The 26651-nt window shown below is 45.5% G+C and overlaps 3 protein-coding genes across 6 annotated transcripts in view; all 3 read left to right on the top strand.

Annotated features, from left to right (window-relative positions):
* sdk2a (sidekick cell adhesion molecule 2a) overlaps nucleotides 1–10485 on the top strand; it is a 78114-nt gene extending 67629 nt beyond the window's left edge. Inside the window, exons 33-46 of the mRNA XM_070847618.1 lie at nucleotides 58–128; nucleotides 236–371; nucleotides 520–576; nucleotides 1026–1127; nucleotides 1239–1354; nucleotides 1497–1683; nucleotides 3177–3314; nucleotides 3940–4122; nucleotides 4240–4365; nucleotides 4462–4626; nucleotides 4721–4861; nucleotides 5937–6081; nucleotides 8474–8603; nucleotides 10073–10485. Coding sequence (XP_070703719.1) covers nucleotides 58–128; nucleotides 236–371; nucleotides 520–576; nucleotides 1026–1127; nucleotides 1239–1354; nucleotides 1497–1683; nucleotides 3177–3314; nucleotides 3940–4122; nucleotides 4240–4365; nucleotides 4462–4626; nucleotides 4721–4861; nucleotides 5937–6081; nucleotides 8474–8603; nucleotides 10073–10483 — 2108 coding nt within the window. The 3' untranslated portion in view covers nucleotides 10484–10485. The remainder of the gene's footprint in view (nucleotides 1–57; nucleotides 129–235; nucleotides 372–519; nucleotides 577–1025; nucleotides 1128–1238; nucleotides 1355–1496; nucleotides 1684–3176; nucleotides 3315–3939; nucleotides 4123–4239; nucleotides 4366–4461; nucleotides 4627–4720; nucleotides 4862–5936; nucleotides 6082–8473; nucleotides 8604–10072) is intronic.
* LOC139216673 (peripheral myelin protein 22-like) overlaps nucleotides 1–26651 on the top strand; it is a 155853-nt gene that overhangs the window by 110723 nt on the left and 18479 nt on the right. The gene's annotated exons all lie outside the window — the stretch shown is intronic.
* Nucleotides 15924–26204, top strand: cdc42ep4a (CDC42 effector protein (Rho GTPase binding) 4a). 4 transcript variants are annotated; one of them, XM_070847860.1, is made up of 2 exons: nucleotides 15924–15972; nucleotides 24994–26204. In XM_070847860.1, exon 2 carries the CDS (start codon nucleotides 25138–25140, stop codon nucleotides 26188–26190), a length of 1053 nt encoding a protein of 350 aa, XP_070703961.1. In that variant the 5' UTR covers nucleotides 15924–15972; nucleotides 24994–25137; the 3' UTR covers nucleotides 26191–26204. The 4 variants fall into 4 exon arrangements, with proteins under 4 accessions (XP_070703961.1, XP_070703963.1, XP_070703964.1 ...); XM_070847862.1 differs by lacking the exon at nucleotides 15924–15972 and adding an exon at nucleotides 17478–17551; XM_070847863.1 differs by lacking the exon at nucleotides 15924–15972 and adding an exon at nucleotides 22380–22461.

Raw genomic sequence — 26651 nt, forward strand, 5'->3', positions numbered from 1 at the left:
AGCTGTGTTGGTTTGCTAACACCAAAGTTCTTTTTTTTTTTTTCTAATCTCCTGCAGCCCCGGACAAAGCTCCCACAATTCTGTCTGTTACACCTCACACCACCACGTCTGTGCTGGTCCGTTGGCAGGTATGCTGTGAATGCTGAGCGTGGCCTGTATTGTCCAGAACTAATATTGATCATATTGTGCGTTTGATGAATATTGGGCGTTAAGCAGACCTCGTCTCTTTGTATAGCCTCCCGCTGAGGATCACATAAATGGAGTCCTGCTGGGCTTCAGGGTCAGATACCGGGAGTTGCACTATGACCGGCTACGCAGCTTCACTGTCCGCACTGTTAACAGCCCCTCATCCAACTGGGCTGATCTTACTGGTGAGTTAACTTTTTCCCTGCTTACACATCACATCTTTATATCCAAGTATGCTTATCAGTAAGATCTGCAACGTGTTTTGCAAAATAGACAAGTCAGCTAATATTCCCACTCTTTCCCAACCCTGCCCATCCTCCATCCAACCTCCAGCTCCTTACAGCATCCGAAACTTGAGCGAGTCCTCGCTCACCCAATATGAACTGGATAGTAAGTCTTATATCATCCTTTATTCCTCTCTTCCATCACTCTCCATCTGTTTGCGTGCCGTCTTTCATATTGTACTCGCACAAAATGTGCCGTTTTGTGTGATAATTTACAACAAGTCCTCCCACTCAGCTGTATCCGCTGAGGCGCTGATTTTTATGTGTATATGACTTTAATCTCTCCAAGCTGCCCTGTCATTATATTGGTGTGCTTTCTTTCTGCTTAATCACTGACAAGTCTTCCCCATGTCCCCACAACAACCCCATCTTTTCATCAGCTCCCCTTATAATTCCACCCCTCCGTCTTTTTTGCTCGGTTTGTGATGTTCTCCTGCCACGGGCATCACTATGACTGTGTGGTCTCTCTGGAGTAACATCTTTTATTTTATTTTTTGTTGCTCTTTTATCTTTAACTGTTGTGTTGTAATGCTGATATGGGTTCTGTCCTCGCAGATTTGAGTAAACACAAACGCTATGAGATCCGCCTCAGTGTGTACAACGCTGTGGGGGAGGGTCCCAGCAGTGCTCCACAGGAAGTGTTTGTTGGAGAGGCGGGTATGTTTCTTCGCTCACTGTGCTGCATGCGTTACCTCCCTTTACCTTTAATCTTGTTTAGCAAGTCACATGACGAAAAGTGATTATTTTTCGCAATCTGTCCCCTTCTAGTCCCAACATCCCCTCCCCAAACCGTGGTGGTCCAGTCATCAACAGCCACACAGCTGGACGTTACATGGGACCCTCCTCCTCTGGATACTCAGAATGGGGACATACAGGGTTACAAGGTATCAATAATGTGTCTTTCTTTCCTGTGTTGCTGCAAATCAGCCAAACTTACATCATGCCTTTCTTATGTTTATATTTTCATTGAAAAACATGTGAACTGTGCACCCTGGAATCTTTTGAACTCTCTTATTCTGTTTATAGATCTATTTCTGGGAGTTCCAGCTCCAGAATGAGACGGAGCGCCTGCGTACTCTGTTCCTGCCGGAGCTCGGGGTGAAGCTTAAAAACCTGACAGGCTACACCACCTACATGATCAGTGTGGCAGCCTTCAATGCTGCGGGGGATGGACCCCGCTCCCTGCCCACCAGAGGGCGCACTCAGCAAGCAGGTGAGTTACAACAAATGATTGGGTGAGGAGATTACAGCGAGGCTTGAAAGACATGTTGCATTTATCTCGCAGCCAAAGCCTTCTGCCACCATGTAGCATTTTACAGTCTCTTCCGTATTTCTTTATGCCTCTCTGTCTTCCCTTTATCTGCCTCCCTCTGTCATCTTCACAATGATCCTGCTTCGTATTCTTCAACCGTATTATTATGGCTCTCAGGTGCTTATGTAGAGTGGTATCTCAAGGTTAGTCCTCTCTTTAGTTTGCCTACAAAAGAACAGAAGATGAGTGCTTTCATCTTGAACACTGTGTTACACAAAACTGAACTGACGTACTGCAGCTTTAAGACAAATAAATCAAGACCCGCTCCTCCTATTCTCTTAGAAATAGAACATTTTCACTAAAGAGTTTAGTTTCGTCCTGTGAGATACAGCACAAGAGATCAGAGTCTTCTTGGCATCTCCTCCAGGACAAGTCATGGGGGTGGGAGCCTAATGACAGCGGAGGAGCAATGAATACAGAGTGCGGGGGACACATGTAGATTAGTTTTTTTGGCAGCAACCGCACAAAGACGTCTGTGTTTACCAGCTAGCACAAGTCTCTCCTCTGCGGTTTCAGCACAAAAATCGTTTACTGTATAAATTTCTCTTGTCTTTTCCGCCCCCTTCAAGGCTGTGACATTGGCGAGGGGTACAAAGTGCTGAGAACTTAAAAACACGCAGGAATTTTGGCTCTCTGCGGCACAGGGGGCTGGGAAGCGAGCCAACACAAGCTTTTGTAAATTTTATGCAGAACTGTGGCAAAATCCTGACACTTAGCTGGATCTGGGTTGGGTCAGCAGGCAGAATTCTCACAGCTCTTGTTCAAGGTCACCAAATGATTCTGCAAACTCTTATGTCAACTTTGAACTTGCTTTTTAGTGACGTGACAGTCCTACAGCATACCTGTTTTAACATGCACAAAAGAGTTTATCGTTCACACTCATGTAATAATTAATGAAACTGCTTTCATTTTTCATATCCTATTATTTCTGTGTCATGTCATCTCACAAAACATAACTTCTGTTATGAATATATCAAAAATTGCCTGCTGCAGACTTTGAGTACTGGTTCAGTGCTGTTTTTGTTTAATGTAAGTAATGTAAGGGGAAAGTAGCAGCAACAGAAGCAACTTAACTAGTTTAAAGTATGTCAAAATACTATTGCAAGAATGAATTATATAAATATTGCTGACATTCAAATTGCCTACTGTAAAATATTATAAATAAATGATGGTTTTATTATTTTTTCTTATTTATGTGTGTCCCAGTTTGTGCCTTTCTGTTCTAACAATTTCACAGAGAATTTACAAATGTTTTCATGAATATGTATTTCAAGGTGGCATACCCACTGGCATTACAGGGTCCAGCTTTTTTTTTTAATAACAATAAAAAACAAATCCTTCTGCGCCCAAGATCCAACTGTCATCGCCATGTTTCTCCCTTTCTTCACAAAAAGCGCCGAGTGCTCCCAGCTTCATCCACTTCAGTGAGCTGACCACCACTTCGGTCAACGTGTCCTGGGGTGAGCCCAAGCAGGCCAACGGCATCATTGAGGGCTATCGCCTGGTTTATGAGCCCTGCACTCCAGTAGATGGTGAGAAACTCTGCCTTGAGCCTAATAACTCTGCCGCGTCTTGACATTCCTCAGCTGGCTTTCTCAGACAGTGATTTACAACCTCTTGCCTTGTTACCATATTCTTTTTTAACCTGCGCTGCTTAAGCTTGTGCACTAATCTTTAACAGATGAGTATAGGCGCTGCCTTAGCGTATATGGCAAGGCTGATAAAATGTGTGAGAATGCTCTGGTGAGACTTTGCACTAATTACTTTCTCACTGAGAGAAACATGGCTAATATCTGGCTAAGTGCAGTTGCCTGGACCAGATTGTCAAGTAATTGGGAGCAGAGGTGGAATGCTGGGCTGAGGCTGCTATGGTCCCTCGGCTACTCACTAATGGACCCAGAGCAAAGCCAAACAGAGCAGTAAAGACAGGAAATATCAGTGGGTCTATTAGAGAAAAAGGTCCTGGCGTCTCTTTCTATCTGAATATCTACAAGGGCTACTGGAATAATAGGCCTCTCCTGATATATATGCAAAGATGTGTGTGTCTCTGATCGTCTGTCTGTCTAGTCCTCTAAGTCTCTGTCTGTGTGACTGTGTGGCTTGGCTATTTGTGGCTTGAAGAAAGCAGCATCTAGAGTCTTAGTGTTCTCTGCACAGACTCCTCTCCTCGCACTCCAGGTGTCAGTAAAATAGTGACAGTGGATGTGAAGGGCAGCGCTCCCCTGTGGATGAAGATCAAAGACCTGGCTGATGGCGTCACCTATAACTTCCGCATCCGGGCCAAAACGCTCACTTATGGCCCCGAGGTGGAGGCCAACATCACCACTGGGCCTGGAGAAGGTGGGAAATCTGTGGCCTTTTCCTGCTGTTTCTATAATATTCTATATTATATAAGTGCCTACTTCACTCACAGGAGTGCCATTTTTCCTAACTAGCCACCATTTGTGTCTCTCCAAGGAGCCCCAGGCCCTCCTGGAGAGCCCTTTATTTCTCGGTATGGCGCTGCCCTCACGCTGCATTGGACCAGCGGTGATCAAGGCCGTGCACCAATCACACGATACGTCATTGAGGCCAGACCGTCTGGTGAGAAACATACACAAGTAGTTTTTAGGTTCCAGCACGTCACCTCGTGTTTCCTGCATGATGGCTACAGCTTTGATCGTTCATATGTCCTTATAGATGAGGGATTGTGGGATATCCTTATCAAAGACATTCCTAAAGAAGTGACATCCTACACACTTAACCTGGACATGCTACGAGAAGGGGTCACCTATGACTTTCGAGTAATTGCAGTCAACGACTACGGCTATGGGTCCCCCAGCGCCCCCTCGCCCTCTATATCAGGTACTTTAAACAGAAAAATAATGTCACAGTGTGTCTTCAAACAATACTTCTCCATCTTTTTTTGTTTATTGATGGTTTAATGTTGTGTATTCAGCCCAGAAAGTGTCTCCGTTCTATGAGGAGTGGTGGTTCCTGGTCGTGATCGCTCTGGTGGGCCTCATTTTCATCCTCCTCCTGGTTTTCATCCTCATCATCCGAGGCCAGAGTAAAAAATACACCAAAAAAGCAGATTCAGGTAGGAGGCACGGCTGTCTGCTAAACTTGCTGCCAATGTGTCTCAGTTTCTCTCTTTGTTTCTGCAGCTCAAGCTACAGACTGGAGTTCATCTTGGACAGCTCTGCTGAGAATTGCATTTTAATGATTGCACATCCAGAGTCTATTTCAGAAAATGGGGGTGTGAAGGCTCACGCAATTAGACAAATTACCCAGATTTCCTTAACATTGTTTGGCTGACAGTGGAGAGATGAGAGTAAAGGTTACCAGTGAAGCAGCTGAAGTAGGCAGGTGAATAAACATTATTGTTCATGTTGACTGCAGAGAGGATCAATAGTGGGATAAATGACTTGGCAGTGGTTTAATGCTCAGGTCATTAGTCAGACTGAGAGTAATTATATAACTACAACACTGTATCAAGAAGCCGATTTTCATGATTGTGAATTATCCCAGGTGACACTGCTGCTCCTAGGAACTCTTTATCAGAGTTCTTCAAACCCAGAAACATAAAGTAGGGGAAGTTAATCAATGTTAGAAGACTTATTGTTAATACGTCACATTATGGTTGGCAAGTCACTGCAGTGAGGGCATAATTTTCAGACTACGGTCACCTGACGGCTTGGAGGAGCTAGTCGTGGGGAAGGACAGAGTGGTGGGACAGGAAGGGGGGGGGGGAATTTGGCGGGAAAAGTGCAAGGTCGGGTCAAGCTCTCTCAAAGCCTCGTATCGGTGACTTTCTAGCTTAGTCAGCTTTTAGCATGGTGCCAGGGTGACGAAGGTCAGCAAACAGGGCCTGTCGGGACCAGTTCAGACAGGGACTGTGCTTGTGTGGGGACACAAAGGGCCTCTTAGCCCGTCTCAACACCTCCCCAGTTTTCTCAGCCATGAAGCTGGTCTGTCATACTGGTGACCGTTTGTTTTACTAGAGGCCCACTGTCCAGTCCTGTCTGATGATCTGCTGGTGAACAAACAGAATATTTACTTATTTTGAACGGATAAAGTGTATCTAACTTTTTACTGTTTAGAATATTATTAATCGTGTTCAGAGCGTAGAATTGACTCCGGATCACATATCACTTATTTCACTCCCCGTCCAGGCAACCACTCCAACTGCACAGCTCTGCCTCTGACCCACGGAGAGATGGTGCGCCTCGACGAGGGACGCTTCCCCGCCCTGGAGCTCAACAACAGACGCCTCTCCGTGAAGAATTCCTTTTGCCGCAAGAACGGCATCTACACGCGGTCAGTGGCAGTCACTGTGAACATGCAGTCAGTCATACAGGCACAATCAGCCACGGTGTTCAGCTGACATTTCCTGTCTGCGGCGTTCAGCAGTCACATCCTGCATGCGAAGATTCCACCACTCAAACGTACTGTTCCCTCAATCCTGTCTGAGTTTCCACTTGTTATTCAGTGCGTTACTTATGATACTGACGGGAATTAATAATGTAGTGTTGTGTGTTCCCCTCTTCCCTCACAATAGTCTGTCAGTCTTGAGAGACCAAGCCCGAGCCTCGAGGAGCCCAGCTGCTGATTTCAGCCTCCTTCCGCTCCCCTCGTTGATATTCAGTGCGCAACAATTTATATAACGGGACAGCACAATACCAGCTTATTAGCATTCATGAGCTTCTGCATGTGCTCTTTGTCTGTCCATCACAGCTTTAGACAAAGGGTGCTTATGGGTCAGAGCCGGCCATTTTCTTTTGGCCCTCAGCCCAGAGTTCTGCCCCTCAGCAGGACTTTGGCAGGCTTGCTCTTTGGTAATATTTAGGTAAACATTAGATAAGAGGAATTTCACAAAGTCTGCGGCGCGAGAAGCAAAGGGTTCGTCCTGCGTGGTGACATGGGTGACACATTTGGGTACTGGTGGGATGGAGAGTCACGTGGTTGTGTTGGGGGGGGTGGGAGTTCAGAGTCTGCTTCGTGTCATAGCAATCAGAAAAATAAGCAAGATGTTGGAATCCGCGCATTATGGCGGAACGTGCCAGAGCGGGCACATTAAGGGGAATCTGGGCTGTTTTCTCCTTGACCAGGGAGGCCAAGAGGGGGGATCAAAGGGTCCGGAGTTGCCTCTTCTCTTTGAAGATCTCCAGTGTGGTAGCGTACTCTTTGCTAATGATCTATGGACTGCGAGGGAAGAGTGGGAGGCCTCCCTCTGGGATATTTGAAAGGGTGAAGGAAAGAGGGATGAATTAGACAGATACAGCAAGGGGAAAAATACAGTGCTTCTAAATAATTCAAAGCTCGCTGGAGTGTGATCGGTAGCAGGATCCTTCGCCCCTCCCCTACGCTCACGTGGCCCCAGCCTTTTAATGTCTGACTCAACCTTGTCTGAATTCTAAGTAGATAGTTTTTTTTTTTTTACGCCGTCCGCCCCCTCACGTCATCCCCTTTAACCCAGAGGAGATGTCCCTTTGTTGTGTCAACCCTTTCATGGCCGTTGTCATGTTGTGTCTTCTTTGCTTCCCATTCTTGGCATTCCCAGTGATTTAGCTCCCGCACATATCTCAGTACACATTAATTTTTACTCGAGAGGTCGTCAAGGTTGTCTGCTTTATGCCTTGAACATTGAACTTGACATCACAGTATTTTATGCTTGTCTACTCTGCCCCCACGTACAACATTTTCCATTTCAGATCGTTTAAACATTTTTTCCCTGCCATTTCTCGTTTATATAATTCTTCGGTCCTTTTTTTTTCTGAAACCGACGAAGCAAATCTTCTCTTAATGCCGCGTTAGCCTGCGTTACTTACTGAGCCGTCAGATGTAGCTCACTGATGTGAGAGTAGTGGTCCAGTTTTAGCCCCCTGACCATCCAATTCAATCTCAGCAGACCTTGAACACAGCAGCAGTCATTACTGCAGAAGAAGAATAATAGTCTGCACAGATGTTTTTCTCTGCTTCTCTTTGTGGACTTAATGACTGGAGCCAAAGAAAGATAGGGGTCTTTTTACTTGACCTGTGCTCATAGTAAAACTTTATAATACTTAGCTGAGCTCAGGGCCACACTTAGTTACGCAGCTCCTCTGCAGGAGGTCTAAATCTCTAACTGGCTCAAACTCCACACGCATTCTGCTCTAATCACCACAAAGAATCCTTTCATGGAGATCCTCATATGTTTTCATACAGAATCCTGTTTGTGCATCTCATGACGGTTGAGGTGAGCTGAACTCATGCCGACCTCACGCCCCCCCACCCATCAAAGCCTCTAAATGACACTGTGCAAAGATCGAACGTAAACAGCAAAAGAATAAAACCAATTACAGTCTCCCTGCTTCATGTAGTAGTGGATTCCAGGAAATGTAGAAGTAATTCACAAATAACCCGAATGATCTGCGGGTCAAACCGTCATCTTCATCTCTACCATCTGCTGAACGTGTGCGTGTTGATCCCACTGAACCCTCTGTGGCGTGAAGTATCTGACTCTGTCGAACTGTTTTGCAGCCTTCTGTCAGTCACATGAACGATCCGGCTTTTTTTTTTTACGTTTACTCAACTGGGTTCTCGAAGAAGAAACAGCTCTTGAAAATCTGAAGGGAAATATGATGATGATCAAAAGAAACGCTTCCTCTTATGTAACCACTAGTTCTCTCCCAGACACTCATTCTCTGTCTCCTCTTCTCTGTCTGTCCAGCTCTCCACCAAGACCCAGCCCCGGAAGTCTGCACTACTCAGATGAGGATGTCAGCACTAAATACAATGACCTGATCCCAGCAGAGAGCAGCAGTCTGACTGAGAAACCCTCGGAGATATCTGACTCTCAGGTAAGCGGTGACCCTGGCTTGCAGCCCATGGCCACTCCATGCCTGGAATAGGTAATGAACTTCAATTACAAAGTAAAATTCAGCTGTTTGAATTCCTCAAACTGACAAAGTCCTCCAGGGAAAAGTCATAACCTTTCCAAACTCAAAAGTGCTTTTCTCATTCCACTTTCTTTTACTTTTGTCACCTTCACCACCTACCATCTCGATAAACTCCATTCTTTTTGTCCTAATCACTGCTTGTCTAGAGAACTAGATAGCTGTCTCATTATGAAGCAGAATTTCTGAGGAGAAATTAATGACAGTCAGCAGGACAATCTGCCTCGAGTGAATCACCTCGAAATTAAACATCCACTGTTAGTGTAGTTTTTAATGCTGATTGCTCCCATGGGAAGGAAGCAGGGGGCAGATTCTCATGTCTTGTATGTCTTGAATATTTGTCCTTGCATCTTATTAATTTTCCTCAAACAGGAAATATTGTGTTAATCTGCTTGGTCTCAGCTTGTCATGTCAGTGTGTGTGTGTGTGTGTGTGTGTGTGTGTGTGTGTGTGTGTGTGTGTGTGTGTGTGTGTGTGTGTGTGTGTGTGTGTGTGTGTGGAAAAGGGAGGTCCAGTGAAGAAGCAGGGAGGTTAGAAGTGACGAGGGATGATTTGATGCAAAAGGCGGAGAAGTTGATCGCAGCAAATTGTAAACATTTGTCTTCCCGCCGTCGCTCTGTGTCTAACTGGCCAATTTATCTGGTACCTGTACAGTCAAAACATTGTTCGGCCCGGTTTGAACAAACAGTGCTCGCGTGGGAGACACAAACCGGTGTTATTCTTCTCCTCTGCGTAGCCTCTCACTGTTTACCTGCCACTTGTTCAAATAAATGGTGCTTCAACATCTGTTAAGCTGTCGTCTCTCAATAGAGCAGTAGATGGGCTGGCACTTGTCAGGCACACAAATGTGCCAAGCGCGTGACGTTTTCTGTGAGAATCATTTGCTCTCTTTATTTTCTACTGTTTGTGCTCCTCAGCCAGTTCAGTCTGCTGGAAAGACGACAGGATTCACCCACACAAGCATTCATAACTTACAAGAGTGATGGCTTGATATGACAACTAAAGCAAATGCATCATGTAAACATTGTCTCTGTCCAATTCTAGGACACTCTTGTGTACACTTATCACATCTGTGCCCCACAGAGCTGCGGGTGAGCTCGTCTGTGTGAAAGATGCTCAATAGCAATGCTTATCTGCCCCATAGAGTTGCACATGGATTAATGGATTCCCAGTTGTGTCTCAGTAGATATACCCCGCTGTGTTATGATTCAGTATTGTGCAGTTTGACAGTGAGGTTGCTGTATTAGAATTAGCCTCGATCTGAGTAGCTGTCGTTATTCTCTGTAGTAAACATCCTGAACACATTTCTGTTTACGAGCTTCGCTGTCTTCTCACGGAGTGTTTTCTAACTCTTTTTCCCGATTGACTCGCAGGGCAGCGACAGTGAATATGAGATGGATCAGAGCCGACAGAAGACCCACTCCTTTGTCAACCACTACATCAGCGACCCCACCTACTACAACTCCTGGCGGCGGCAGCAGAAGGGCGTCTCCCGCCCGCCAGCATACGGCTACTCCCAGCCCGAGCCCCTGGTGGAGCAGGAGTCGCGGCAGCACCCACCGCCCGTGCCCCCACTGCCCCCTCTCCTCCCCCAGAGCGCTCCATCCCCGCAGCCCCAGTGTCAGGGCCAGGGCACTCTGTTCAGGTCCAAGGGAAGTCGGACTCCCACCCCCTCCCTGCTGTCCTCTGAACCCCCCAGTCAGCACAGCACCCTGTACCGGCCCCCCAGCAGCCTGGGCTGCGCCGCTCAGGCCCCTACCGCTGGCTTCTCCTCTTTTGTTTGACACACAGCTCTCCTTCCAATAACAACAGGACCCTGAGGATGAGTCTTTGGTTTTGTTGTTGGTTTATTTGTACTTTGCTCATTTTTTGATCATTTGTTCTTTTTCTGTCTAACTGACAGAGTTGTTGCTCAATATTAAGCATCGCAGGCATCTTGAATAGCGTTTCTCCTCTGTGAAGAGTGTGTGTGTGTGTGTGTGTATGACTGTGTGTAGCGCGTATGGCTGGTTAATCCATGTGATATGTATTTTATGAAAAGACAATCATTTGAAAGTTTTTATGGGTTGCTTAAGTAAACTTATTCGAAGGTACAAACACGTAAACAAGGGAGAACGGAACCCGAGGTTCTGACAAAAGAAAACCTTGTTTTAAAATGACTGTATTATTGTTTAATATGAGAGCTTTATGGAAAAACAACCACCTTAGACCCATATAGAGTATGGACCACTTGGCTTGCTGAGACTGTACAATGAAAAAAACCAACTCTGATGGAATAATGTGATGTTTGGACAACAGACAAACTGAAAACGAGAAATGGACTCTGACTTGGAGAGAGGCAGCGCTGGTCACTGTGGCCCTCGGCTGCCTTTGAGTTTCTCACTCTGCCTAATCATTGTTGGAACTGCATTATGTGTTTACTAAATGTACTTGTCTCATATTGTTTACCAGATATTTATATCAATCAGCTAAACATTTTCAGAACATCGCTAGTGACAATGTTATGAATCACATTAAAGCATTGTGGCACCTTTTATAGTAGTCTGGGGAATGTGTTGATTGTGTGCTGGTACTCATGTCAGTAGATATACAGGCTAAGACAACTTTGTTAATGTGCATCCGTTTGCTTTTATGTTACGCACAGAATATGACTGAGGACCAAAAGCACAAATCTTCTTGGTTCAGACCATATTATCCTATCACAATCGCATCAAATATTGTGCTATTAATAGCTGTCAAAGAAGTTCAAGAATTGCTGTTTTGGGCAAGGCCACTGAGACAAAAGGAACATTTGTAAAAAAAGTGTGATGAGTCAGCCAAACAAAACATCTAAACTGTCGTGACCAAACTGACGGATCTAAAAATGCCAGAATTTTTAAAAGAATCTTCTCTTGATAAAACTACACAAAAGCCGATGTGAAGTTTGTCTCTTAGAGACAGTAAAAATAAAATAAGGAAGCTGATATTACACGTTTTCCAGTCTTAGACGGTAGCGAGGCTGAAGAGGAGGCTTAATTGTGCATCTCTATTTATTTAAGATACTTTACTGTATTTAATGGTGGACAACAACAGGTCACAGGCATTGTGCTGCGTCACCGAGGATCGTCATGTGAGATCACGTGTGTTCATCCACATCTTTACAGTGTAACATGGCCTTGATATGATGACTGAAAATGTGTTTTATGCTCACAGTATATATGTAAACATGTTATGATGAGATGTTTTCTACAACACTTTTGAATATGCTGGATCTTTACTTTAAAAGCTGAATGGGACATTGCTGTGCTGGGAGTGGACACATAGTGTATAAAACTTAGACAGTCGGTCCAAAATATCATCTGTCAAATTTCCAATGTGAACATCACTGTATACATCATAAAGGAAACATCATGGACCTATTCATTGTAGCTCTCAAAAATAAATTATTCTATTTTGTAATGGCTTTTCCTTCATGCCTCGTCTGAAGATTTTAGAATGTAATTGCGCAGATGAAATATAGATTATGCTGACACATGAGAGAGTGGTAAAGCTTTGAAACACAAAGAGATTCAAAGAAAATAGAAACCATATCCGTGGTTGACCCACGCAAACAAGTATTTTACGCAGACAGTCTTAACTAGACATATTTGCTTGGGTTGGAAGACAAAGTGATTATAGGTGACACTTGATCCTACAGTGCAGAAATGACCTGATTCTCTCAGCCACAACAGAGACATAATTGGGATGCAGAAGAGCATGAGTTACAGGGAAGAATTTGAAGAAGAAACTGATCCGGTGCAAGCATGCTGAAAAGCTGGGGGAGGGTGGGAGAGTGTGCCCGGGTAATCTCCTTATTTCAGGCCGGAAAACATTGATCTTAAGCAAGGCAAAGGGGGGAGGAACAGAGGGATCCGGCTGGAAGGTTCTTAAAGAAAAAGAGAAAGTCATGTCAAGGGTACAGATAGTTTACGTTGGAACATCCTCATTTTCCCTCATCACATCTCTTACAGACCGAAAAGGCAGCGGGCTATAAATCACATTGACAAATTGTTAAATTTGCAGAAGTGGATGGATCATTATGGATAATTGCTCATTATGCAAATGGAATTACGTCTGGGTTGTTGAGTTGTATTAAGATGATGTGAAGTCAAACTTAAAAGGTTTTCTTCAAAGTATTCCCCCGCATGACGTCTGGAATTGCAGACGACAAAACAGATGTGTCACATCTCATGGATATTTAATCGCTCAACTTAAACAAAACCAAATATGTTTTTTTTTTTTTTTTTAAACTGAATAAAACATGTTGCTTCGTAACATTTTTAATAATTCTTTTTTTCCAAATTAAAGTTATGGTCTTCACACTCAACGCTGCCTTGACTGTTGTTCACCTCCAGCCAATTCACTGCAAGGAGGCAAACAGTAATCTTCTGTTCACACACACACACACACACAGACGCACGCACTCACACACACACACACACGCACGCCCTCACACAGACGCACAGACTCAGCATCACATCAACAAATCTGTTACATTTTAACATTTCAGTTCGGTGTCTCCTCATGGGACAGACTTAAACAGAATGTGTCCTAATTCTGACACCGCTTGGTGGAGTGAGTCAGAGCACATTCGCAACACAGCTAACTCATCTTGACTGGTGACTCCAAAATTAGGACAAAAATCATGATGTCTGACACAGAAGAAAATTGGACGTTACAGCTTTTTAAAAGTTTTGATGCACAAAGAGTTTTGTCAAAAATGCAAAAGTCCTCTGGCAGACGGAGCGTCGTCACCGTGCAGTCAGCGCAGCGGCCTTCATAGCAGTCAGTGAAATCAAAGTTAAGCATCTTGTTTTGATTCTTGTTTTGTGAGGATGGTCAAAGCCCTTGAATGGGTTCGATAGCAGGTTTCCTCTGCAAGGTAGCGTTCTGAAATTTGCATGTACCTTTTTAACCAAGGCCGTCTAGACCTTTGACATGGCTTTTGTTCTCATGCATATTAAATGGGCATCCTCAAAGTGACAGATGTGTACAGCGACATGGCTTCGAGGTTAAAGGGCACAGTCTTCTGTCTCTCTTGTATGGTTTATAAGCTTAGCAGTGAGCACTGCCAGTGGAAATCATTGGATCACACGGCTCCATAGTCAAAGTTCGGAAAGGTTAAAGGGGTCTCCTTTGCAACTTGAGAGAAAAAAAACCTCAATATCTGATTAACTGTGAGCAGATGGTGAATCTGGGGGGAAAAAACCCTGACAGCTATAAGACTTTACTGAATGTGTATTAAGAAAGAGGTAAGGCAACTGCACAAACATCCTCCTCTGATGTGACCTACCACTACACAGAGCTATCAACGCTGCCAGTGCAATACACAAAGCTGCAACAACAGGAGGCTGTTAAGGTACTGCTGCAGCTGCAGCACCCAGAACTGAGCCCCCCTCCAGTCAGGGAGTGAGGAAGAAGTAATGAGCCAGCTTGGGTTTAACATGACTGTAATGGAAGTCGTCCACACTCTATTAAAGAAAGTTACATTTATGGTGCTTTGCATCCCCCTGATGTTGAATTTTAACTTGCTTACAAGTTGCATTAAAGCCCATAATGAGCACTGAACATATGAAATGAGAGCGTGCACTCAGCAGGATCAGGATCCGTGCTGGGAGAAGAATCTGATTACTGACCAGCTGCATGGAAATGTGGGTTTTTGCAGTAATGTGGTGATTGCAGTGTTTGGAAATGCATTCTCAGATCTCCTGTTTTATCCTGGCTTCAGTAACCAGGCTTAGAGAGCGAGATAGGGAGAGAGTCGCCTCTCCCTGGTTCCCTAGAAGCATCAAGTGAACGTTTAATGTTTAATGTTAAAGTGTCAGCTATTTTAGAGGACAGTGGTAAAATTGAAACTTTTGGGGCCATGGGCTTGTCAAAAAAGTAACTTAGAAAATGTGACTGCAGCTTAATCCTGGACAAAAAGCCACTGCAGTGAAATTCTTATTATACAGAGCTGCTCTCCCATCAGCTGGGTGAGTTAGACCATGCTGGGAACATCGCCAAAGGGAGGAAATAACTTTTGAATGTGTGTGATGGACACTCTCTGTGCAGCTCATTACATTATAGAGAGAACAGAGATTTTCAAGAACAGCGTGGACAGATGGGCCTGCACACTATGAAGCAGCGCTAAGAGACTAAAGTGAATAGTCATTCTATCCAGGTAGTGGAGGACAGTCACATTTGCCCTTTGATAATTATCAACCATTCACACATTCCTTTCTCTTGAGCTCAGGGTGAGCGTGCACGGCCTTGGGGCGTACCATGTGCTGCTTCCCTTTCATTTGCATTGAAAAGGGCACTAATGAGCAGCAGAGGGCAGATAATCAACCGGGAATACATGAGGGCGAAAAAAAAAAAAAAGGCTTCAGTGCTTCAAGAATGTAAGAAATCCATGAAAGCTATAGGACACCTTTCCCAAACGTGTATGCCATCCTGACTCTCCTTTACCCTAATTGCTCCAAGTTTTGGTTTAGAGATGCAGGAAGTGATGCTGATGTGATGGTCCTAACATTGTTAGCATGTGTATTCTGTCCAGGTGTCTCCCCTATCCACTCTATATGCGACTCCTCAGAAGGTGGGATTTCAGCACTGGACAGGGAATCATTTCTCCTACTTCCTTGGATATGTTCTCAGGAAGTATGACCTTGCATATTTCCTCCCCCCCCCCCCCCCCCCCCCCTCACTGACACAGAAAGTGAAGTGGTACAGACACAATGCTCTGGTAGACAGACTGCAGACGGATTACACTGCTGTTAGAAACACAACCCAGAGATGGGCTTAGATCAAAACATAATGGTTTCACATCTTTGGCCAATATACACCCACCAGAGCATTATGAAACCGTTTTTATCATCACAACACCTTCTTTTCCCCTGACAGAGCCCACCTTTATGAGGCCGGGCCTGTGTGAGCGGCCCCACGCTGGCAGCCTGTGTCTTTAAGGGGCCGTGGAAAGAGGGCGTGTCCAGGCGCACTACCGAGGCAGGAGGCTTTGTGGTGAGTTCCTGCGCTCCAGAGCTGCTGCACCGCTTCTGAGGATGCGGTGACAGCGACGGTAGCGTTTCTGTGTGTGAAAAGAAAAGAGAGAGAGACCCGCGTGTCTGACTGTGCTGTTTGGATTTCTCACAGATGATCTGAGAGCTTCACGGGTTCGCGTTCCGTCTCCTGAACCGCACCCCCGTTGTCAACCTGCTTGAGGGGGGGGGGGGCCTAAAAGTGAAGCAGCAGCCAGGCTTTATGAATGGGATGCTCGGTAAGTGTGTGCAGCTTCACTGTTCCCGCTTCTGCTTCAACTTTCACTGCGTGAAATGTGTCTTGTGCGTTTGGTTTTGCGGCTCAAATGTGCGTTTCCTTTATTCCGTGGATGAGGAGCGCGCACGGTGCGCCGGGCAGCTCCGGTGGTCACACACTTATTGTTCTCCTGCCACTGACCCACCCAGAATCACAGCTTTATTGTTATGTGATCGAATCGCTGCACAATGGAGCACGCCAGAGTGGACTGAGAGCCTGTCAGACACAAGGGTTTTTACTCTCTGAAGCATTTCTTTGTGCAGACAAATTGGTATCGCGAGAATCGAGCTAATTTGCCTGCAGCCCCCCCCCTCTACCCCCCAGCAACGATATTCATTTCCTCCTAAGATTTGGTTATATGAGAAGGTTTGAAAGCCACAGTCTTGTCTTCAGGAAGGGAATCTCTCTCTCAGGCCTCAGAGGAGAGCAGGTAGCTTCAGAATAAGGCCTCAAATGTGTTTGGATGTGAATCTGCTGATTCATTTTGAAACCTCACACAATTGATTCAAGCTTGAAATGTCTTTTTTTGAATTGGCACCTTGGCCTGCCTGTCCCGTTTGTCCAGTCCATGACCCACATATGCCAGAGCCGGTGACTCGGCAGTCCTGTTCAGTTTGTTTGGCCGAGGTGTCATGACGGCATCTGATTTGCTCACTGACCGGGATACCAAGAGGCCTCAGGTCTGTAGGCCATCACTCCATCACCCTGATAAGAACTCCTCAGCAACTGTTTGAGGAGATAATGTTATCTGAGGTCTCTTCTTGTGAGGCGAGTTGGGTGGCTTTCTTTGGTTTGGTTTGTGTGTTTTAAAGTTGACTTTTGACCCGTCTTATCCAAAACAGTCAGCAGGCTTTGAGAGATGTCATATAGTTCGACCCAGACACCCTGATGAATTCAGGTTAATGAGCAGCAAACACGCAGACCTCACTGCCAAGAGTTCTGTGTCAGACTCGATCTGTTTTCCCACAGAAGTGCCTCTGAACTGCCTTTCAAAGCAGGCGACACATTTTTAACCAGCCTGCACAGGTTCTGCTCCCTCTACTTTCTTCTGTTTCTTAAATTACAAAGCATATAATTGCCTGCAGGAGACATGTTGTTAAGTGCCTGAAGGTGAAAGTTATCCTTCCTCTGTGTGGTGTTGGGACACCGTGCCAAGCGCTCTGTTTTACGGAGCGCAGACAGCGTTTGCTGACTCACAGCGACTCACTCAGGAAGCACAACCTGCTCTTTTGCATACAAGAGGGAGCGAGTTTGTTCTCCTTATCGTCACTTTGGCGGCAATCTGCATCTCTGCGGTGGTGCTGAAGTGCATGAAGCTTTTAGCGTGTCATTTGTGGCCAGTGAGTGTAAAGTTCTGCGTCCTTGTCTGAACATGTCTGCAGTTTGTGTGCTCATTTGAGGCAATGTGTGTGTCCTGTCCAGCCCCTCCACATACCAGGAAATACCAATATAAACTGTTAGTTTTTTCTCTGACAACGTTGATGGTGGACTGTTGGGTTATTACAGAGGACATGACAGGTCTTTTGAAGGATGTGTTGCAGGTAAGTGTTGTCATTTCTCTTGATTCCTGCCACAGGTCTGCAAATGTTACAAATAAATACCAATTTAGTGGAAAAGTTAAAGCTGTAGCAAACTTTCATTGTCTCCGTACACAACGTATGGACTTGGTCTGGCAGTTTGTGTTAATGAGCTGTTTCCTTATGTGTCATTGTCACCTATCGTTTTTATAACCTTGTTGTCCCAACATGAAATTCTAAGGGCGCCTCATATGTCAGTGTGTGAATGCTGTGTTTGTTCCTGTGTCTTTTGTTTGGTGGCATTGTTTCCCTGTCGTATCCAGCTTGAGGCATTGTGCCCCGGTAGGCTGGGGTTTGGTACTATGAGCCGACGGAAATGTTTATTCTTCTCTGCCATCCTATTTTCCTTGTCACCAGTTCTAAACACTGGTTGGAGTTGATCCTAGCAGAGAAGCAGACAATTACATGAATTTCTGATTTCAAACTGCAAAAAATGTCTAATAGCTGACGAGAAGACTCAAATATTTGATGATGATAAAGTCCTTTTTTTTTTTTTTTTCTCTGTATTATTTGACTTAATCAAATATAAAATCCTGAATGAGGAGCCTTGAACAGTACACTTATTATCCACTTAGGAGTGAGACTGTTGCCAAACACAAGTCGAGTGGCTCTTGTATTTTCTGGGGGGGAAAAAAAATCTCTGACAAAAGAGACTTCTGCTGTTTGATAGCTGTTCTTTGGCTTCCCTCCAGCCACTGAATTTTGTTGCTTTTCTGCTGTTCCAACCCTATAATTATGGCACTCTCGCACTTTAAAGCAAGATTCTCTGGATCCCATAATTTCCCTGCATTCTTTCCACTGAGGAGCGCAGGTCTCCGCTGCGGTGTTTGAAAATGTAACCCCTTACTAGTATCTCCTCAGAGATGCCCGACCAGGGAGCTACGGTCTGACCTCGCTGGCGATACGGACATGTTGGCCTGAGGCCGGTGCCGTCGTCTGCTGTGACTCAGCGATCTGCTGTGGGGCAGAACCGGTTGCGTTCAGCTCCTAAAACAATTAACATCACCGTGCTGTGAACCCGAGGCGCTCCATGCACCGCTGCTTGTTCCATATTGGGCTGTTGTTGAACACGCGGCCCCAGCACTGGTCCACAGCACCGTGGGTTATTAAAACTGTGTGTTGTGCTGATGGAGATATGAGCTGTGTTTGTTTGGTTAGCCCATCAGTAATACAGTATGATGGAGGACAGCCTTGTTTACATTATGAGTGGTCAGGAAGGGCAGGCTGAGGAGATTTCCGGAGAGATGGGAGGGTTTACGGCCTTATTTTTTTTTCCCTGCCCTTCCTGTGGATGTACCCCCTAACACGCTAACACATTTCTCCCTGAAACACTTCCATCCATGTGAGGCGACGCCTGTGTAATCTATGTGCTTTTGAGAACTAATTGCCGAGTTGGTGTTACTGGCGTCGGCCACTTATCTCAGTCAAAATGAGTCACATTCTTTAAGTTGTGTGTGCATACGCAGTGTAAGAGCCCTCGGACGTCTTTTAGAGGAGGCAGGAGCAGTCAGTCGTGGCCTGGAGCTGGTCGTTGACCTTGCATATCCAGCTGAATGAGAATGGGAGGGGGGGAAAAAAACTGGGACCGTTTCCGCTATGTCTCATTACTGAAAACATTCAAAATAATGTTAAGTGGTATTCTTGGCATGCTCCTATGTGAGTATCCCCAATGTCAACCTGCTCTCTGGTTATGTAGAAACACTCTAAACGCCAGAGCGCTGCCAACTCCACGTCCCCTCCCTGCAAACTGAGCCACGCTGGCTGCGATTTCAGTTGCTTGTTTGCAATATATATATTTTTTTTCCAGATCAGAGACGATGGTGCACAGCAGGAATAGACAGTATTGTTGTGTGTGTGAAAAGGCATTGTAGACCCGTGAAAATGATGCTTATCAGTCTTGTTTAGCCCACAGAATACTTTCCATTGTTGAATGCGTTGAAGTGGAGAACAGCCCTCTCCTCTGCCAGCCGCTGTTTGCGTCTGTAATAATAAAGGCTGCACATTTCATCACAGCGGAGGACAGAAGGAGAGAGAGAGAGAGGGAGATGGAGATGGAGATGGAGTGTCGTGTCTGGAGGCTGTGTTGGCTGCAAATGTAAGACACAAGTCGTCTCCTCTCGGGTATCAGAGGTCAGCTGGTGGACGTCGAGCCGACTCGCCGCAGGCCCGCTCTCCACCAGGAACCCTTTCATTGGCTGTCGCGGCTCTTTTGGAAGCTGTAGTGTCTTTGCGCTGTCCTGGTCGTCGTCTGTCCATTAGTGTTCTCCTCTCTGATCTGCTCGTGTAACTAACACAGACTTTTACACTTGGCCTACTGAAGGTTATGACGGCGCTCGGGTTTTGAAGTGTAGCAGCGTGATTGCAGCTGTCGTGCCACTCTGATTATATAGAATCTGATTGGTTGTATAATCATTTACTGGATGTTATTTTTAAATCGCTGAATCCCTCTAAGTTTGTTCTTTCAGCCCAAGCTGCTTACCTCAAATATTCCACTCAGGGATCTAAGGATAGCTACAGTTTTAGTGCTCGCTGATATGAATGCCAATTCAAAAACCCACAGGCACTTTTATTAGCAGGAAGGCTCTAAAAATCTGTTGTGCTTTGATCCTTGCAGAGCAAAATGTCCTGCTGGGTGAGGTGTGACATTAGCATAGCAGACGGCCTCACACCAGCTCACCAGGTACGAGTGGAGACGGTAAAAACACTGATATGAGTTTTTTTTTGCTGTCTGTGTCTGAGACACACACACAGGCTTTTTATTTTCTCTTTCTTCTACTCAGGGGGAGGCATCATTCTTCTGTTCGGATGAATTCTAATAGTGTTGAGGTGTTTTTAGTGATCATCTTGTGATTTCTCATATTGGCTTTTCTCCATGTGCATGATTTCCTGATTTGATTATATGTCTGTCCAGGGCCAGAACTAATTTCCATCATCATTTCTGATGAATTGGTTTGTCTATAAAGTGTCAGAAAATGATGAGAAAGTAAATTCAAAGTGTGATAAAGCAGGAAGTGATATGCGCAGGCCAAGGCTGTGTGAACAAGAGGCTGGTCAGCCACTTGTGTTGCTGTGCCCGGCATTACTCCCATCATTTTCAGGATTTTACAGTAACAGATTTTGGATTTGCTTTGCTCCTTAGGCCACAGAGGATTTACTCTTTGATCAAAATGAGCCCTCGGCTTTCTTGCTACATTGGAACGCCGTGGTGGAGAATGGCATGAAAAATGGGTGGTCAGGCAGGAGGGCACTTGAGATTCCCTGTAGGTCCACAACATCACGAGCAAAAGGCATGCAAAGAGGGGCCCTAAGTGGGCCATTTAAGCAACCAATTAATCAGCATTTTATGTAAGTAGCAGGGCTTTTTTTTTTTTTTGTGAATTTTCATTAGAGCTGTGTTTTTCTCATTGCTGTATTTATCTCAAAGGGCAGCAGTAGCTTGCTGTCTGTTGTTCCCTATCTGTGTGATTGAGAGATAATCTGATTTCCACTGTTTGTCCTCAGGCTGCTCCTTCCCAAATGAGATATTCAGCCCAGCTAACTGAGTTGCGAGGCAGATACCTATCTTCTAGAGGCCATTTGTCAGCTTAATTACTGGAACATGTGTGTGTGCTAGCCTATTACAGAACACCTCTTTCTAGTGCTGCACTTAAACACATGGGAACGAGAGCGGTTTTTACCAACAAATGGGATGTTTGCGAATGTTATGATCGTCAGAGGGATTTCCGGTCAGAGCAGTTTGAGACGTCAGCAGGACAGAGGAAACGGCAATTTGAGTCCCAGTTTTTTTCACACAGATTTGGGTGCATGTGGCCCCCCCCCCCCCCTAATGTCATTTCGCCCTCAGGTCATGCAGTCGTCCGTCCAGGTCAGTGACTTCAAATCAGGCAGACAGAAAGCCTCCACCACTGCAGCAGCCACCCTCTCCCAGACAGTAGAATACACACTGGGTGAATTAAGCACAAAGAAGACGCATCAATACTCAATTAGGGAAATGGACCATTAGTCTTGTTCGAGAGGGTGTGTGTGTGTGTGAGTGAGTGTGTGTGTGTGTGTGTGAGTGTGTCTGAGTGATCTCTTGTGTATTCGTGTCGACTGGCCCGCTGTGAGAGAACTGTCATGAAGTGAAAAGTTACGTTCCTCTAAACACAAATCATCCAGGAGGTCAATATTTCTTTGTAATGTTTAACAGGAGTCTTTTGTCTCACACATAAAATGTTCTGACGGTTTTTTTGTGTGTGTGTTTGCTAAGCTGTAAAACCTTAAATATTAATTCTAAGTTCATGTATTTTTTGAGTCATAGCTTAAGATTTGTTCGCTTCCTCTCATGTAACGTCTGCAGCATTTCCTTTCAGTTTCAAACTTCTGCCTGGTGAATGTACCTGAGTTACTGAGTTAATCTGATTTCAACGCTCTCCTTTTTCAGCCCTTTAAGTAAAAGAACCCATTTCCACTTCCTGTGTTATTTCTGTGCTTTTCCTTCAGAAGAACTGGGTGTATATTTTGTGCCCACAAACTAGTGGCTATAACGATATGATATCTAAGCGGATTCAGAACCCTCCTTAGACCTACGCTAGGTATTTATATTGATAATTGAGTTATGTGAGCTATAAACAGAGCTTTTATTTCATTCCCATGACAGAAATACGTTTGGGGAAATGGGGTGGAATATCATTTACCCAAACAGATGTGAAAAGATGAGAGGAGTGAAGCAGCATTGGCGACGGTTTGGAAATGTTCCCAGTGTGCTCAAGTTTATCACAGTGTGCAGACATGCATGCGCTATTGCTTTTCACTCAGCGTTTGAGAAATACCACATACACATCAAGTCCGGTCAGTCATCTTTTCAAAATCGTATATCATTCCAAGGGCTCAAGGTCTGTAGGTCAGAGAAATGTGCGGTGTGTGTGTGTGTGTGTGTGTGTGTGTCTGTGCGTGTGTGTTTCCTCTAACTGGTTTCCAATTTCACTGTCAAAATGAGATGATGCAGATGTGCCTCATTTGCTCGTCCTGCCTGTTTCTGTCCCACATTGGTTGTCTCCAGCAGGCTCTGCTGCAGCCAGACCCCGAGTGTTGTGAAAGTCTGTTTATAAAGTCAATCCCCCCCCCCACTGTGACCCCGTAGTTCCCACGCCAACTGCTGCCTTCTCAGGCCCTTTTCCACTTTTTCATTCACGTGTACAGCCACACGTGCGCGCACACACACTCAGACAAAGCTGCTCAAAGCTATAAATATACTTTAGCTGGGCTGTGAATTAGTTTTGATGTAACTGCTGAAGGCCTGTGCTGCTGCAGAGCTTTCTGGGTCTGGTTTAGATTCAGCTGATGAATAACCCATGTCGTTGCAATGGGCACCATTGAGCTTTTCAGCTTGAACCTGGCCTTGGGGGGGGTGAGACAGAGGAGTGGGAGGCTGGTTTTAGTTTTCACCATCTGCCCTGTTTCATCCGCTGCTTGTTTTTTTTCCTCATTTGTTTATGCCACCCAGAAGCAGCTAGTCAGAAAAATCTTTTTTGTCTGGGTGTGAATTATTTCCCCCTCATTATTTCCCAAAAAAACAAATCAGAACATGCAGCTTCGATAATAAACATGTTTCTGGAGGAAAAAAAGTGATTCTGTTTGTGTGTCTTGGCACAAAACCACTTGGAGTTCATGGGAAGTTTTCAGCGTCAGTCAAAAATACTTACACGTATATGTTTCTCTTGATACAGATACCTCTATCGCCTTGTGCACAGCACCCAAACCTTTGTACATTTTCATTCATTTCCATTTTTACCAATAGAAATAGATACAACGTGGATGGAGTGAAAACATAGCCGACATCCGATTAAAAGGGCGCATTGTCTGAGCTCTGGGCTGACACAGAAGGAGGCCATGTGTTGCACGCTTGTATGAAGCCTGAAGCCTTCTGCAGCCCCTGACAGGAAACGCTGTTGCATTGCTTGCAGGAGGGTGTTTCCATGGAAACCAAAGCAGGTGAGGGCATTAACAGGAAGAGGAGCAGAGGCTCAGCTGGTAAAGAACGGGGAGTGGAGACAGAGGAACGAGGTCAATGCACTAAAAAGCCTTCCACATGAAACAGCCGAATTCTCCCAAAGGCACTTCAACCAAAAACAACTCTGACTTTAACACCCTTTGAAGGCTTGCCTGTAAGAAATCCAAAGTCAAGGTTAAGTCACTGACGGTTTTAATGATCCTCCTGCGTTAGCGTGAGTAAACAAAGGAAGAGGCGGTATGTGCAAGCTGAAGAGGTGCACACGGCAAGGTAAGCATTTTCTGCAGGCCTGCTTACGTGTAACCATAGAGGTTTTCCACTCGCAAGTCAGAGGTGCTTGTGTTTTTGATGTCTGTCTGTAGAAACTGCTTGCACCTCATTTTGCAGACCACCATGCCAGTGCTCTTTTTTTTTTTTTTCTTAAATGTGTATTTTATATGTCGGGATGTGTCTCTAATAAGATCCGCTGCTCCTGCCCTCCTGTGCAGCACCTGGGGAAGTGGCAGCGACTCGCTGGCAGCCTGCGGTGAGGTTTCCTCTGTCTGGGCTGCGTGTTTCAATAATGCATAGACACGTTTTCTATCAGTCACAAACCTCTGCGGGCTTAAACACGGCTGTCTAAGAAGATGTCTGGGGAATGCTGTCTCTGATTTCTCTGATCACAGTTTCATGTACATTTGTTAAAACGACGCCTCTGTGACTGCTGAGCAGCAGACCCAGTTGAGAGGGGTGTTATTGTTCTCTAATGGTTGTGTAGTTTAACTCAGTGTGTGACTAGAAGATTAGTTTTTGGTCACGTACTGTATGCTGCACAGTCAAAGTCAAATCCCTGGCAGCACTCAGCCATCCTTCTCTGATTCATGCTGCTCTGTGGTTGGTGTTTTGCTCTCAATTATAATGCAGTTTTAAAGCAGAATCCTGCGGTGTTCCTCATCTTTTTTTTTTTTTTTTTTTTCCTTTTCCTCCAGTATATTTCAGAGGTCATCTCACAGATATGTTGGGAGAGTGCTGCTTATCATTATGGAGTAGCATAATTGATAGCTTCGGCTCTTGTAATTAACGGAACACTTTAAATTCCCCAAAATGTTTTTATTTACTTGATGGGATAGAAGAGCCAAATGTGAACCGTCTGTACATCATGTGATGTGGACGTTGTGCAGTAAATGGATGTGTTTAGGTTTCCCTTGTTTGATCCTGTTTCTATTTGACATCAGTAAAAGTGTTTGGCATGCAGATGCTGCACAGCATGTTTTCTGTTACCAAATAGGCTCATGTATGGTTTAATGTTGCTGTTTTTCATAGATTTATTAACTCGAAATATCTTTTTTATTAAAAATGAAGGATTCATTTATCAGGAAATTTATATTTAAATGCATTCTGTTGAACTTATTTGATTCTGTTTTTAATTTTTCAGGTTCCCAGGCTGACTGCAACTGAGGAGTGCCAGTGTTCCAAGGTCTCTAACAAGGATTATATTCAAGACTTAGAAGCTCATTTCACAGCCTGACTGCGTCTCTGACTACCTCTTTGTGTGAAACAAAACCTCTAATCAGCCACCATGCCGATCCTAAAACAACTGGTGTCTGGCTCCTCCCAGACCAAGCGCCGCTCACGTATGGACCTGACCAGGGAGATGATCAGTGCTCCGCTGGGCGACTTCCGTCACACCATGCATGTAGGCCGCAGCGGTGATGCGTTTGGGGACACCTCTTTTCTCAGCTCCCGCTCAGGTGAACCTCCCCCCGAGTCCACGTCCTACCCCAGCTCTCCCCGGCCCGGCCTCCTGTCTCGCACCTTCAGGAGCAGCAAACGCTCCCAGTCGGTGACCAGAGTGGACCAGCAGAGAGACAACTCTCTGGTCCCTGGTGGGGCGCCCAGCTATGTCAAGAATGCCATGTCTCTGCCCTTCCTCGGTGATGAAGACAGAGGGGACAGTATGGTAGCAAAGAGTTTGTCCTCAAGTCCTTTAACGCAGCAGGGAGAGGTGGATGGGAGAGGCGCAGCTGCAGCTACTCACTTCCTGGAGCTGGAGGAGCAAAGATTTGGCGAACTGACTGAGCTCCCGGAGACCTCCTACCACTACGGGGGTGGCATGAAGCACGCGGAGTCGGTAATGTCTTTTCACGTTGACCTTGGACCCTCCATGCTGGGTGACATCCTGGGGGTGATGGAGAAGGAGGATGACGATCTCGGCTATGAGGAGGGCAAGAGCAGCGAGGGCCGTGCCTCACCACCTCTCAGCGCCCACGGCGAGGAAGAGGACAGCGTGGAGAGAGAGAAAGAGGAGGATACAGAGGAGCAGATGGAGGCAGAGGGAACGGCAGCAGAACTGCAGCTGCAGGCCTCCATGCGTCCAGGCAGCTCCACTGATCCGGGGCCGCAGAACGGAGGGACTTACACCCCAGAGTACACTCCAGAGACTCGGCCCAAACACTTGCAGCATCTAGACAGCTGCTCCGTGTCCAGCTCTGGTTCTGCTGCCCTGGACGACAAGCCAAGCAGCCAGACCTACGCAGGAGATACAGACAGCGCCACCTTCAGTGCCCCGCCAGAAGAGGAGAGCAACTTCTCCTCTTTCTTGGAGGATGAAGACGATGAGATCCGCGTATGAGATTCCAAAGCCTTCTTGAAAAAAAAAAAAAAAAAGAAAAGTGGGACAGAGATCTGTAAGGGGTTGATGTGAAACTGGCAAGTGCTTTGACGGTGTGGATTTGCACTTGAACGGAAGTAAGTACTGTTTTCGTGCGTGGGAATGGAATTGTGAAGAAGATGGAGGACTGTCGCTTTGTAGATCTGCACGGAGAGCGACTTCTCCTTTAGGACGAGCCCAAACTCCATCTGTCAGAGAGCCTTAGCCTCCACTTCTCTTTGTCTGTCACTCCGTCTCACCCTGAGGGAACTGACATGGAAGAGCAGCCACTTTTTAAATATGGAACATTCCAGAAGCAAGCAGGGAGGACTGGTTAGAAAGAAACTTTTGTAGAAAAAAAACACTTTCCATAACTAAAGCTCAGTTCACGCTTTCGCTCCCTTTCTCTCCTCTCACTTGATGTGTCACATGTGCTTTTTTTT

The sequence above is a fragment of the Pempheris klunzingeri genome, chromosome 17 (genome assembly GCF_042242105.1).
Source record: "Pempheris klunzingeri isolate RE-2024b chromosome 17, fPemKlu1.hap1, whole genome shotgun sequence".
Classification (NCBI taxonomy): domain Eukaryota; kingdom Metazoa; phylum Chordata; class Actinopteri; order Acropomatiformes; family Pempheridae; genus Pempheris; species Pempheris klunzingeri.

Coding starts and splice junctions, on each gene's coding strand:
- cdc42ep4a (XM_070847860.1), top strand. CDS start 25,138: ATGCCGATCCTAAAACAACTGGTGTCTGGCTCCTCCCAGACCAAGCGC.